The sequence below is a fragment of the Spodoptera frugiperda genome, chromosome 7 (assembly GCF_023101765.2).
Source record: "Spodoptera frugiperda isolate SF20-4 chromosome 7, AGI-APGP_CSIRO_Sfru_2.0, whole genome shotgun sequence".
Taxonomy (NCBI): Eukaryota; Metazoa; Arthropoda; class Insecta; order Lepidoptera; family Noctuidae; genus Spodoptera; species Spodoptera frugiperda.
In genome coordinates this window covers 2,414,829-2,427,882 of record NC_064218.1, presented here as the reverse complement: position 1 = coordinate 2,427,882, position 13,054 = coordinate 2,414,829, and the positions used below count along the sequence as shown (strand labels likewise).

The 13,054-nt window shown below is 37.1% G+C and overlaps 1 protein-coding gene across 1 annotated transcript in view; it reads right to left on the bottom strand.

Annotated features, from left to right (window-relative positions):
- Nucleotides 1-195: 195 nt before the first annotated feature.
- Nucleotides 196-13,054, bottom strand: part of LOC118266198 (putative phosphatidate phosphatase) — a 106,028-nt gene continuing 93,169 nt past the window's right edge. Inside the window, exons 4-6 of the mRNA XM_050694593.1 lie at nucleotides 1,590-1,751; nucleotides 949-1,125; nucleotides 196-471 (exon numbers count right to left, since the gene is read on the bottom strand). Coding sequence (XP_050550550.1) covers nucleotides 370-471; nucleotides 949-1,125; nucleotides 1,590-1,751 — 441 coding nt within the window. The 3' untranslated portion in view covers nucleotides 196-369. The remainder of the gene's footprint in view (nucleotides 472-948; nucleotides 1,126-1,589; nucleotides 1,752-13,054) is intronic.

Here is a 13,054-nt window from a genome sequence, read left to right as displayed (position 1 = left end):
TACTTTAAAACGTCAATGTAACACATTTTAGTACAGACTTAAGTCTCAGCAGCCTGATAATGCAATGTAACACTTATCATGAAACATATAAGGTTCAGATTACTTTAAAACGTCAACGAAACACATTTTCCTACAGACTTAAGTCTCAGCAGCCTGATAATGCAATGTAACACTATTCATAAAAGACATAAGGTTCAAATTCCAACGTCAATATCGTAAGCACTCACGAAATTTTTGTTTGTGCACAGTTCACTCTTGCGACTGCCGGCAGGCGTCGATGTACTCATGGGAGATCCACGAGACAGTTGGTGGTTCGTATCATAGTTCCTCTGCGTCACTTTCACATCGGGAGCTGGTGGGGGATGACTGTCAGACCGTCACCCTCGTGTTGCCGTTGGTGACCCGAAGCTCAGCCTCGTGGTTGTGCTGCCGCGAACGAGGAGTCTTGCGGAGATTCGATACGAAGGCGAACTGGAATTGAGATTTTGATAGGATGTGGTGATTTGCAGAATATTTTCATTGAAAATTAGATCATTTTATTTAACGTGGAATATTCAGGGGATAAAATAAAAATGAAAATGAATAAAAAACAGAAAAGTTATTGACAATAATTTATAACTTCTCGAGAGTCGTCCACGTGTTTATTTTACATGAAAACTGTACTAAACCACAAGCATTAATTTTAAGTGCTAATCTATTAGCTGATCCGGAGCTGCGGACTACCGGGGCTTTGGCTCGAAAAGCAGGAGTAGGAACGAGGTGGTTTTTAGTCAGTAAGAGTTTGACACTCCCTCTCGCCTCACCCGAGGCGGGAGAAGACATTGGATGACTGATCTATTAGGAGTTAGTACTCGTATATAGAATCGCTATTGTAAATAAGGTTTACAATGAAATTCTGGTTGATTCCCACTACTCCCAATTTTATTCATTTAAATATAAAATACTCACGATAACAACAGCAAACAGCAATCCAATGCTGAAGCCAGCCAGCACGTCGCTCCAGTGGTGCTTGTAGTCGGAGACGCGGGTCATGATGGTGTACCACGCGAACAGCATCAGCACGAACTGGATCCCGTGCCGGACCAGCTTCGAACCGCGCCAGTTGAACCGCTTCTGAAGGTACATCTATGGGAAGAAGATAGAGTATGTAGTTTGTAGTGGTTTTGTTTGGCTCAAGAAGACTTGTGCAGAGTAATTGAATCTTTGAAGACAATTGACAATCATTTCACTCCGGGCGTCGTGGATTGCGTGACGATCTCCGGCCACCGTAATTGTGTGTCTGCGTATGGCGCGCAAGGTAGCTCGCCGTTCGATCAGTACCGGACTCTGCGTGCGGTGCGTCGCGTTCTGCGCGCGCCTCAAAGAGCCATAAGAACACAACAGATGGGGCCAGGAAGGCTGCTGATCGGGAGCTACGGACTAACCATCGGGTTTACTGGGGCTCCGGCTCTAAGGGCAGGAGCAGGAACGGGGTGATTTTGAGTGAGTAAGAGTTTGACACTCCCTCTCGCCTCGCCCAAGGCGGAAGAAGTCATTGGATGATTTTCCCCCATTAAAAAAAGCCATTATCAACTGATTTTGATACTTACAGAGAAATACAACATGGTATAAGCAGAGAATGACGAGTGCCCGCTAGGGAAGGACAGTCTCATCTCTTTCTTCAGCTTCTCATTGGTGGCGAGGCAGGTGAAGTCTTCGATGTACCGCCATTTGTTGGCTGGTAGCGTGCAGTTAATGTCTGGCTGGCAAACCTGGAAAGATAGGAGAACATTTCTTTAATGATTTGGTCCTTGAAAACTATTGTGGTGGTATGTTAAATAGCACAAGTGAATATGTAGGTCCCTAATAACATCTAGTTTCAATTAGGTATCTTTTTGCCGACATAATTATATAGGTTTGAGAGACAGGCGCATAACCAGACGTGCCCATTGCTAAACAACACAGTCCTATGATCGACGAACAAGACCAGTACCCTTAGTACGAGTTTGCTTTACGTTTAAAGTAACCGAAACGAGTGTGCGTTCGGCGCTCTGATTGGTTGGTTTATTCGAGCCGGCCAATCAGATTACTTTAAACGTGAAGCAAACTCATACTAAGGACCCAGATATAAATGAAGAAAAACGTTATTTTGCAACACCAAAAGAAAAATTATCGCCAAATTCCATTCGAAGACATCAATGTCTCCTTATTCACAAATAGTTCCAGTTTTAATCGACCAACAATATGTTTTAACTCATGTAACCGATAAAATCAAATCTAAATTTATTGTTTTGGCAAATGGTCAAAAAGAGTGTAACTTTAGGAGTTTATGGCGTCGAGTCGATAGTGAAATGTTTTATTCACAATAAAACGTTCGTAGCAAACTGTCCAGCTGTTTGTGTTACGTTAAAAAACACATTCTGTCGAACGACCAAGGTTGAAATAGCGATCGTATAACGCGACGAGAGACGTTGATACTGTTTGAAGCATCTGGTTTAATGATAGTATTACTTGAGATGTAGGGAGTTTTAGGGAATCCTCCTTTGAATTCTGGGGCTTTTCGTAGGGGAATTACTTAGTGCGAGTTTTATTTGGGGTTTTTTAAAATAAATATCACCATGCCTTTATCGTATGCGTATCATTGTAATCAGAGGTGCACAGTATGGCACGTAATACCACTACAATGTACACCCACTTTTCACCATTTGTGTTATAAGTCCTATATAATAGAGGGTGAGCCTATTACCATATACCGGGCACCCTTTCAGATTTTTCGAAAAACTGCAAAAGCCCAGTAATATTTTGCCCGACCCGAGAATCGAACCCGACACCCCGAGCTCGTCGCACTTGCGACCACTTGACCAACGTGGCTGGCTGAGAAATCCAGACAAGAGGCCAGACTAAGAGAATATAATTATGACTACAATAGAAGAGCTTTACAAAAACCAGGACAAATATGATAGGGACTAAAGAAGAGAGGATCATAGAAGATGACGTTCTGTAATTCTTATTTATCATGGTATAAAAACCAGCGTTTATGTATGTATGTGAACGGTTCTTTTGTAGTAATGTCACCGCATCACCTTACATATTCTCATACAGACAATAGTTTTGTTTTTTAAGGTCAGTTAATGCTTTCACTTGACTTTTGAACGAGAGGCCATTGTTATACGAGTCTGTCTGTTAAATAGCAAAATATATGCTAATTTTGTATTTTGTATTTCCATCACGAAATATTGAACACGGTGCCAATATGAATTGGAGAACTCATTTAATTATTATCATCGTATCATCACGGCACGCCATGGATGCACATTACGGCATGCCATGTACAATGAACACCCATTTTTCATTATTTGTATTATAGGTAAGTCTGTAAGGGATGACCCTATTGCGATATACTGAGCATATTAATTAATTATTATTGTATATTTTATAAACTATATATTAATACGTGATGCAAAAACTTTGGACCACATTTTCACCATTTATGTTTTAAGTACCACGTAATATGGGGTGAGCCTATTGCCATTTTATCATCAGTACCTAAATGAGACATCTAAGTTTTAACTATGTACCTAAGGTAATAGATCCTTTATTTCTATATGCAATACATGTAACCATTGTCTGTTCCTGTGGAATAATGGTTGTGACCAAGTTATGACGTTACGTTAACAGGACAGAAAGAGTAGGCAGAAGAAAAGATTTAGCAGACTTTTTGAACTGGCCGTTTTGGAAGGTTTTAGGGGAGCCCTATGTTCAGCAGTCAGTGGATGAAGTCTTATTAGGCTTTTTTTTAGGCTTTTTTATTTTTATTTTCATAAAGTGCATAGGTACACGGCTGAACTACTTTAATCAATGCAGGCGATGTTTCGCAAAACATAAACGAATAAAACTTAACCGACAAATGGTACAACCAAGATGGCGCCTGCAAATATTTACGACAAGCAAAGGTTAACAAGATGCAGTTATCTTTCAATCAGGATAACAGGCCAACCTGTTTCACATTAATTGATATTACTTTCGGAAAACATTTATACGGTAAGTATATCTTTTTAAAATGTTTCGGAAGTAATAAAAGATATAGATATTTTTATATCGACTCGTTCGATATAAAAAAGATATCACAAGCAAAAAACGTGCAAACATTAATTGTACGATAAGTACTTGATTAGTAGCTAAAAATAGTAAAATCAGTAATTTATGAACTGCTTATTATTCACGCACGTCGAACAAGTCAATTAAGGAGAAACTGCTAACTATGGTGGTTGTGAGCTTAGCGGCTTATCGAAACTATACTTGTGTGCATTGCGATATTCCAATACATAACCAGTTTGATACGGTTTCACGCTGTTTTGTACCTAACATTAGCATTACTTATAGCTGTTTTCACTAACTACAACCTAAATCATCTCTTGACTAAAAGTTAGTTACACGTAGGTAAGTACAAGTACGAAGTTAAAGTGCTGTCACTTTAACTTCTTACTTGTACAGGAGTACTTCTTACGTGGAGGACAGATCCGCTTGATCATTTTAAAATTTTATTGCTTGAACCCAGCAAAAACATTAAGCCATAAATAATATTCCATAAATGTATCTTCTGATAGAAAACCGATAACGTCGTAGTTTAGTGACGCAATACGTATAACTTTAGGGAGTGGTGGGTTTGAGTTAGAAAGCGGATCTAATTAGGTGCAAGCAATCAATAATTTAGTAGTGGTCAGGTACCTAGTTTTGTAATCAGCACTGAACCTTAACTGAATTTGGCTGAATGTCAGTATAAACGTGAAGTGACTCTATAAATCGTGAATACTACGAGTAGGTAATAACGAAACGTCAAGTAAAAACTTATTGTACTCGAGTTATTATTTCGCTTAAAACGTTTAACTTTGATTGACGTCTGCCTTCAAGGCATGTATCTTTAGCTATATACTTATTTTGTAGTTAAAACTACATTTATAGTCTGACATACTATTTTTAAAACAAGACATATTCTTAAGCACAATTTAATAGCACATTATTCTACCACTTTATTTATAGCAAACTGAACTATGACTAAAGAGAATTTATAGACGGTACAATTCAACATCTAAATTACTAAATCTCGAATTGCATGTCTGATTAATTCTGATTTTATGCGTGAACATTCACTTAAATCGTTTTACTCATATATTTATGATATCTACATAAAACACTATGAAATATAGATAACACCTACACACACTAAAGGCATAAGATTTTCCACCAGAGATGTGTTATGAAGCTATGCTACGAAGATGAAATAGCTAAGCTGTGAAACTTTGTGACCGTTTCCACTGATACTAAGCTATGTGGCTGTGCAAGAAAGATGCGCAGTTCCAGTATACGATGTATGGATAGCAGTGAAGTCATCCATAGCACACATTTTCATATAAAACAAAGCTTAGCTGAGTCCGTTTCCACCAGTGCTAAGTTATGTGTACCAATGAATATGATTGGTGGAAGCCAAATGCATCCACAGCAATAGCACATCTCTAGTAGAAAAGCAACCTAAATCACTGATATTTTTATTACGTGCTTACAACATAAGAATAGATGTTGTATTTTCTTAAGAATACATCTTGTAATATAAATTTACGACTAGAAATCAATTCGAGTGAATTCCTGTGGTTATTTGTATATTTTGCAAGTTTACTGAATGATGGGATCATAATAAATCGAAGTGTTTTTCGAATCATGTGCTAAAATTCTATTCCGATCGCAAAAATGTGAGAACAATAGATTTTATGTTTTTATTTTGATGTTGTTTAGGGGGAAAATATGTAGTTTATTTTTAGTACAAGACTGGAATTCTTCGTTAGTTTGAGTGAGGATTGACATCTAGACTTCTAGCTGAAAGAAACTAAAAAGTGCTCTTGGACTTTCGGCGCTTTATCTCAGAGCTCATATTTTATTGTTGAGAGTAAAATTACTATTTTGTAGCCATTAGCAAAATAAACGTCGTTCATCATAAAACCTGTAAACCCGCTTTAAAACAAAGCCCTAACTATTATGCTAACAGAAATAGGTCGTCTACATAGGGAAACGTTTGGTCTAAATTCCAAAATGTATTCTACAAACACGGTTACCATTGTTCCAATGTATCGGTTGCCAAGAATGTTGTCATGAAGTTATACAATAGATGCTTTATCGTACGAGAGCCTGAACTTCCAATAACTAAGTATAAGATAATAGAATAGACTCAGAACTTCGAAAAGATAAATTTTTTATTCAGACGAAGAGTTAATTTCTTAGTACATATTTTGTTCACCTAGGCTTTCTACTTCCACAACACTAAACTACATAATTCTATGTACCAGAGCTTCTGCCAGCGTCTTCGCCCGCGTTCCCATGGGATAAAAAGTAGCCTATGTGTTATTCCAGACCATAATGTTTCCATATTGCAAATTCCATCCCGATCCCTTCAGTAGTTTTTACATGAAAGAGTAACAAACATCCATACTCACAAACTTTCACATTTACAATAGTAGGACTTTGACAAAATTAACTTCAGCAAAAAACCAACAACGTTTCCCGTTACCTACACCACACTATACGCAAAATAAGCTTATAAAAGTAAAGTATCGCATACATTATAATTCTGTTTACAATCTCGATAGCATGTTGTTAAGTTGTTTTATGTGCCTTTTTCCCATTTATGGGCGAGTCAATCATCCAGTCAAGTTAGCGCCAATTCAGTGCCCTAAAAACAAGTTCGTCGGTTAAGGCACGTTCAGACGAAGACTGTTTTATTTGTGGCATTTAATTTGATTTTATGGCACAAGAATAGATTTTAAATTGCATATATTGAAGTCCACGCGGTCTAAAGGTATCAAACACACTTAATAAGCAAGGCTCCGGCACGCTTTTTGTTTCGAAAACAATATAAAAAATGCTGACAGCGCGCTGGTGGCGCGCTTACTACCTACTTTTTTATATAGACGTTATAATATATATCATAGGACAAAAGATTGTAAGTTCAAATTTAAATGACAATTTAATTGGTTGGAGCGGGTTAAGAGGAAGCAATGCTTACGCGAAATGTCAATGCAATTCAAGATCTAATATTGTGTGTCTTAAGACTCAAATTTTATATTTGCAACAATTGCATGTCATACGAGTATGAACACACTCTTAAGGTAGAAATGGAGGCATTTTATTTTTGCTCGCATGTTGGTAATATCCTTACTAGGTATCGCTTCGGGCTAAACGTACGTAGAATAACAGTGGATGCTACTGCCAGTTGCCAATTGCTTGAGAAGAAAATTTATTTCAACGAGCGGATTTACGTTTTTTTTTTTTAAATTATGTTGAAAAAGCCGACTTCAATCTACTCTTTTTGAAGTTGATTAACATACTAAAACCTGCTCCTAAGTGTAACAAACACTTCTTAAAACCGCATCAAAATCGGTTCGGCCAATCGTGAGATAATCGCGCACAAACATTCATAAATACATACAGGTCGATTAAAAATAAAAGTGTTTGTCTTAAATACTAGTACGATTAACACAACCTATTTTCCTACAGCCTGCTGCTTTTCACAATCGAAGGTTCAAATTACCCTTTCTAAAGATAATCTCGTGCTAACTTTCAAATGTAAATCCTGTGTGACTTCCAACACAGCTTTCCTGTTTTGCTGTCAAACTGTCAGTTCCCACTGTAATGTCATGAACTTTACCTTTACTTTCCAACCTTCATACATACCACTAATTGGCTTTAAGTTACTGTACTTTATTAATTAATATGCTGAGTATCCCTTGATGTTAAAGAAATTAAGCTTTAATTGTTAGTTATTTTTATTATAGACTAGCTTTTGCCAGCGGTTTCGCATGCGTTCACATAGGATAAAAAGTACCCTGTGTTATTTTAGATCACATAATCTACCCCTGTTTCAAATTTCTTCCCGATCCTTTCAGCCGCTTTGACGTGATTGCGGAACAAACATACACACAAACTTTCGCATTTAGATTTAGAAACGAAACAACGCAAGCAGTTGACCATCAATTTCAATAGTAAATATCATCACAAACACCCCGAAAACATACCCTACTGAACAAATGTCAATAAAGATAGATTGTCTGGACAGGCCCAAAGACGACCTTGTTTTATAAACCATATAGTTCTTAGACTGATACGGTTTTCATACAAGCTTATGGTGATGTATAGCCAGAATATATAGAAGGAAATATAGACAATTTCATAATACCCAAACTATCAATCCATCCATCCACTCAAAAACTTCACCTTAATTTAAAACGGACACCAGACATTATGTGAAAATTTCGCAAAATTGCTTGTTCTTTATAAACAGGTAAAGTATTTATTTTTCATGTTTCGCATACTAAAGTCGCTCGGTAATTTAGTGATTACGAACAAGGGAGGCGGGGCGGCTGCCGCAGGCTCGCTCTTACTGCCTGCCGTGAGAAACACGATGCATGGAAATAGGCTGCTGTAGAAAATTGATTTTTACTTATACCTGGTTAGTTTTTTATGCAAATTTTGATTGGTTTTTGTGATTTAAAAAGGATGTTGACAGTAAAATTGGGTGGCTTGACATAGGGATTAATAATAATATATTGGACTTTCATCATGAAAAATATACTAAGGATACTCCAAGCTAAGTATAGAATACCGTCTTCACATAGAACTTTTATATATTTATGCTTGAAACTGTGTACTTAAAACAAATAAAAAAGTAGTACCATTAAAGAAATCGGTCATAAGCATACATTACCAAACATCATTGAATGCAACAAGACGTTCAAAAATTATCACGTATCCCAAAAAAAGAACAATCCGAACAACCTTCAATTAGGACAATGTAAGCACCTTCTCCAAATATCTTCATCGGAACGAAAACCTCTTATAAAGCAGCATTAACTTATTAATACCTCCCATGTACAATTTATGGCCTGGTAGTATTATCACAACCAGGGAACGAGACCTGTGAAAACGTTAATAATCGGACATTATGGTCATATTATGCGAAGGCGCCGGTCTTGGAAATTTTCCCTCTCTTCGTGATAATCGTTTTATTTCACAAGTTGTCGCTGCATAAATTGACGTGAGTAAATGGGTAGCTTTACCCTTTTAAGGGTCTGCATGCAAATTCGTTCATCTCCATAGGAGTTTGGTAAGTGATATTGCTGTTATGGAGATTATGTTATGGTAGTGGGAACAGAGCGTTCAGACCAATGAATGCACCTACTAATTCTAAACTATTACCTATTAACACTTTGCTAAACAAATATATATGAAATTAATTTCAATATTGAGCATTGCCAAACCTAAATCCTTATTGACAAATTCTAATGCATCTATCTTCAATTCAAAGTGCAGTTAAGAAAACTGCAATAAACCTGTAAAGCAAAGGCGCAGCCGACGTCAAGTACAAAAACCAGACACTCATCTAATAGTAATGAATACTAAAGATTCAAGATAACAATTGAGCATTAAAGTAAACGGAGACCACACAGGCAGTGTCGATGACAAACAATTATATGGAAGACTACCAATATTTCACTTTAAAATATGGCTTACCCTTTCAATGAGTACCTTAACTTTCCACAAACGGTAGGCCAAGAACACACGCACATTAAGCTATACAAAACCAACATAAACTGACCTCGTATGTGCGGAAAGAGCATCCAAAGCGAGACCATGATGAACTGGTTTTAAATAACTTGATGTATGTACAAGAAATTATAATTTTTATCGCAGAATACATTGACACAGTTGGCGAACACGTTTCACTTGTAAGGGAATTAGTGAATATTCACATGTAGAGAACAGTTGAAGGGTACACGATGAGGCAAGGTTTTGATGGTATAACAAGCGTGCCTGGTGGTACAGGGGTGGAGTTAGATGAATGATAAAGTAGACGTTACTTACTTGTCAAAATGTATTAATTTTCAGATGAATTATACAGTCTTTCGCGGAGTACTTCGGTCAAAATGTTTAAAAATACTTTCTAGAATGGTGATACCGTTTAGGGTCTATTACAAATACATATAAGGTACAAATTATTAATAAAGTTAAAAAATATGCTAACAATATCGCCCACAGGCGTAAATTAAATAAAAATACTTCACGCTTAAACAAAATACACATATCAGCGAAATCTGATACCATCGAAGACAAATTGCATTAACTACAAGATGTGTTAAACTATCAAATTGACAGTTAATTAATTCTACATAACCAATTATCACCAATTTGCATCAAGTAACACTTCATCATTCAGTTCCAACGGTATTACAAACACCGTGACCAAATGCATACAGCCATGGTAAAGAGTAACGTATGTGAGCCTTCGAGGCGTGACGATAAAACGTGTAGTTTATGCCATCTGTCTCTTTGGGCAAACCTGTTAATTTGGTCATTTCCCATAAATAAATTACTAGGTAATTCTTTTTGCTGTTTTAGGTATTGATAGTTTGGATTGCAAACTGGGTTGTCTGTGTCGTACCTACATCTAAAGATTTGGGATAGCGACTAATCAGATCGAAACCCTTAATTAAGTTCTAGGGATGACACTAGGGTGCAGCTGGGTCCAACTATACTGTTATGTAGAATTTTCCTCACAGCATAACTTATCGGTACAGTAAAGGTTGCTACATTAAAAACTACTGTAACAACACCACCAACTCCGTCCCTGGTCACCCACTTAAGGTAAAAACAGGAGCTACACAGTGAATTATCGGAAACAGACGAGTTTGAATGCATCGTCACGTCCACTTATTGATCTGATCACGACCTCACCGCACGAAGGTTGAATATGGTTTTGTTATGTCAGTGAGAGTAAGTGGTAAGTATTGAATTTTAATTGGAAAACTGTACATTAGAGAAAACAACTAGCTATTGGAAATTTATTGGTATTTAGGTTGCTGGTGTTTTGCATCTTGATCATCATCATCAAAAGCCTTTAAAGTGGCCACTGCTGACCAAAGGGCTCTTCTCGCACTCACCTCATTTTCATATTAATGATTAGGACTTTGAAAAGAACTGTTTTAAAATCATGGCTTTTCACAGAAGAGTTATAGAGTTGTAAATGTTCATATAATGCAATTAAAGGCAATATAATAAACCAAAAATGCATTAAAGATATAGATGTAAGCCGCTCTCATTCTCACCTAATTTTTGGAGCAGTTAATCCAATTATGGTTGGGAATGTAGTAATTATTATTAACCCACATTTAATGAAGCTACAGTTAACGTATGCTTAGAACAAGTAATACGAGATTGGAGAACGATTACTATAATCTCAATTAATGCCATTTCTTAAGATAATAAAGTTGTTTCCGTTGTACTGAATGGACTTTTAATGTTATGTTATCGATACAAATTTTAACAGCTCTAATTTATAGATCATGTTTTATTGCCAGATGTTTTTAAACTTTCTTCTTGCTTGTCAACTTAATGTTTATTTTATTGGCTCCTAATTGTGATTAAGATATTTCGTCTGAGACCCAAAACTTCTTTATTGACAGTAGTTCTTTAAACTTGATGCAATTTTTTTTTCTTAGCCTGCCACAACCTCCCATACCTCTGCAATTTCTGTATGCCAGGATCTACATTAGATACGAGGGCGGTTCAATAAGTCCGTGACTTTTGGAATAAAATACAGGATTACGGATATTTTTTTATTTAATTTTTCAACATACTCTCCTTTGGGATCCACACACTTTGCCCAAAGATTCTCCTATTTTTTTATCCCATCCAAAAATATGATTTCTCGAGGTCACCAAAATGAGCATTACTTTGTGAAATGATTTCAAAATCTCTTTCCACCAAGCCACTTCTTTAAGTTTGGGAACAGGAAATAGTCACTCGGGGCTCAATCCAAAGAATTGGGTGGATGAGGTAGCAATTCGTAGCCCAATTCTTGAATTTTCGACATGGAAACTGCACAAGTGTGCACCCTTGCATTGTCCTGTGAAAAAGAACTTTCTTCTTGGTTAAATGCGGTCGTTTTTTTTTAAAACTCACATTAAATTGACCCAATAAGTTGGCAAAATATTCATAATTTATTGTTTTACCCTTTTGAAGGTAGTCCACGTGGATAATGCCGCGTGCATCCCAAAAAACGGTCGCCATGACTTTATTGGCTGACAAACCCACCTTGGCCTTCTTTGGGGCCGATTCACCCCGAGAAACCCACTGTTTTGGGTGGTGGTGTGTTGTAGTGGATCCATGTTTCGTCCACGGTTATGAAACGATGCAAAAACTCGTCCATATTACGGTTGAACAATGCCAAACACGCTTGCGAAGTTGTCACACGTTTGCGTTTGTGATCGATTGTGAGCAATCGCGGCACCCATCTTGCGGAATGCTTTCTCATAGCCAAGTGATCATTTAAATTGTAACCACTGAGCCATATGAGATGCCTATGGCTTCCACAATCTCTCTCACTTTCAATCTCCGATCGGCCAACACCATATCGTGGATTTTTTCAATGATTTCGGGTGTAGAGACGTCAATTGGGCGTCCAGAACGTTCAGCATCTTCCGTGCTCCTTAGGCCACAACGAAATACTGTGAACCACTTTTTTACCATTGAAATTGATGGTGCAGAGTCCCCATCATATTTTTCAAGCTTAACCTTGGTTTGCGTGGTGATTTTTTTTCTCAAAAAATAATGCTTAATGAGCACACGAAAATCCCTTTTTTCATTTTGTTTTAAATTACGCGGCAGTCTGCTCAATCAATGGCTCTCAAAGACAAACCTAAAGCCGCAGCTTCTTCAAATTTTGCCAGAAGTCAACTGATAGATGCCTGTTGACAGGAGCAGTGTTGCCCTTTTAATTAAATAACAAGAAATAAAAAAAGTCACGGACTTATTGACCCGCCCTGGTACAACCATGAAAACACCGGAACACTCCGGCGCGTCCCAGGGACATGAATGACTGTATTGGATCCCGCAACGAAATAAATTAGAAGATATTATTAGAGGAGAAGAAAAAGAAAACTTGATACAACTTGTTTATTGATGCCGAATTTATCAACCCTAATATTTGTTCTTTCTCTGTAGACACTACAATTGTACGATGAGCATAGTG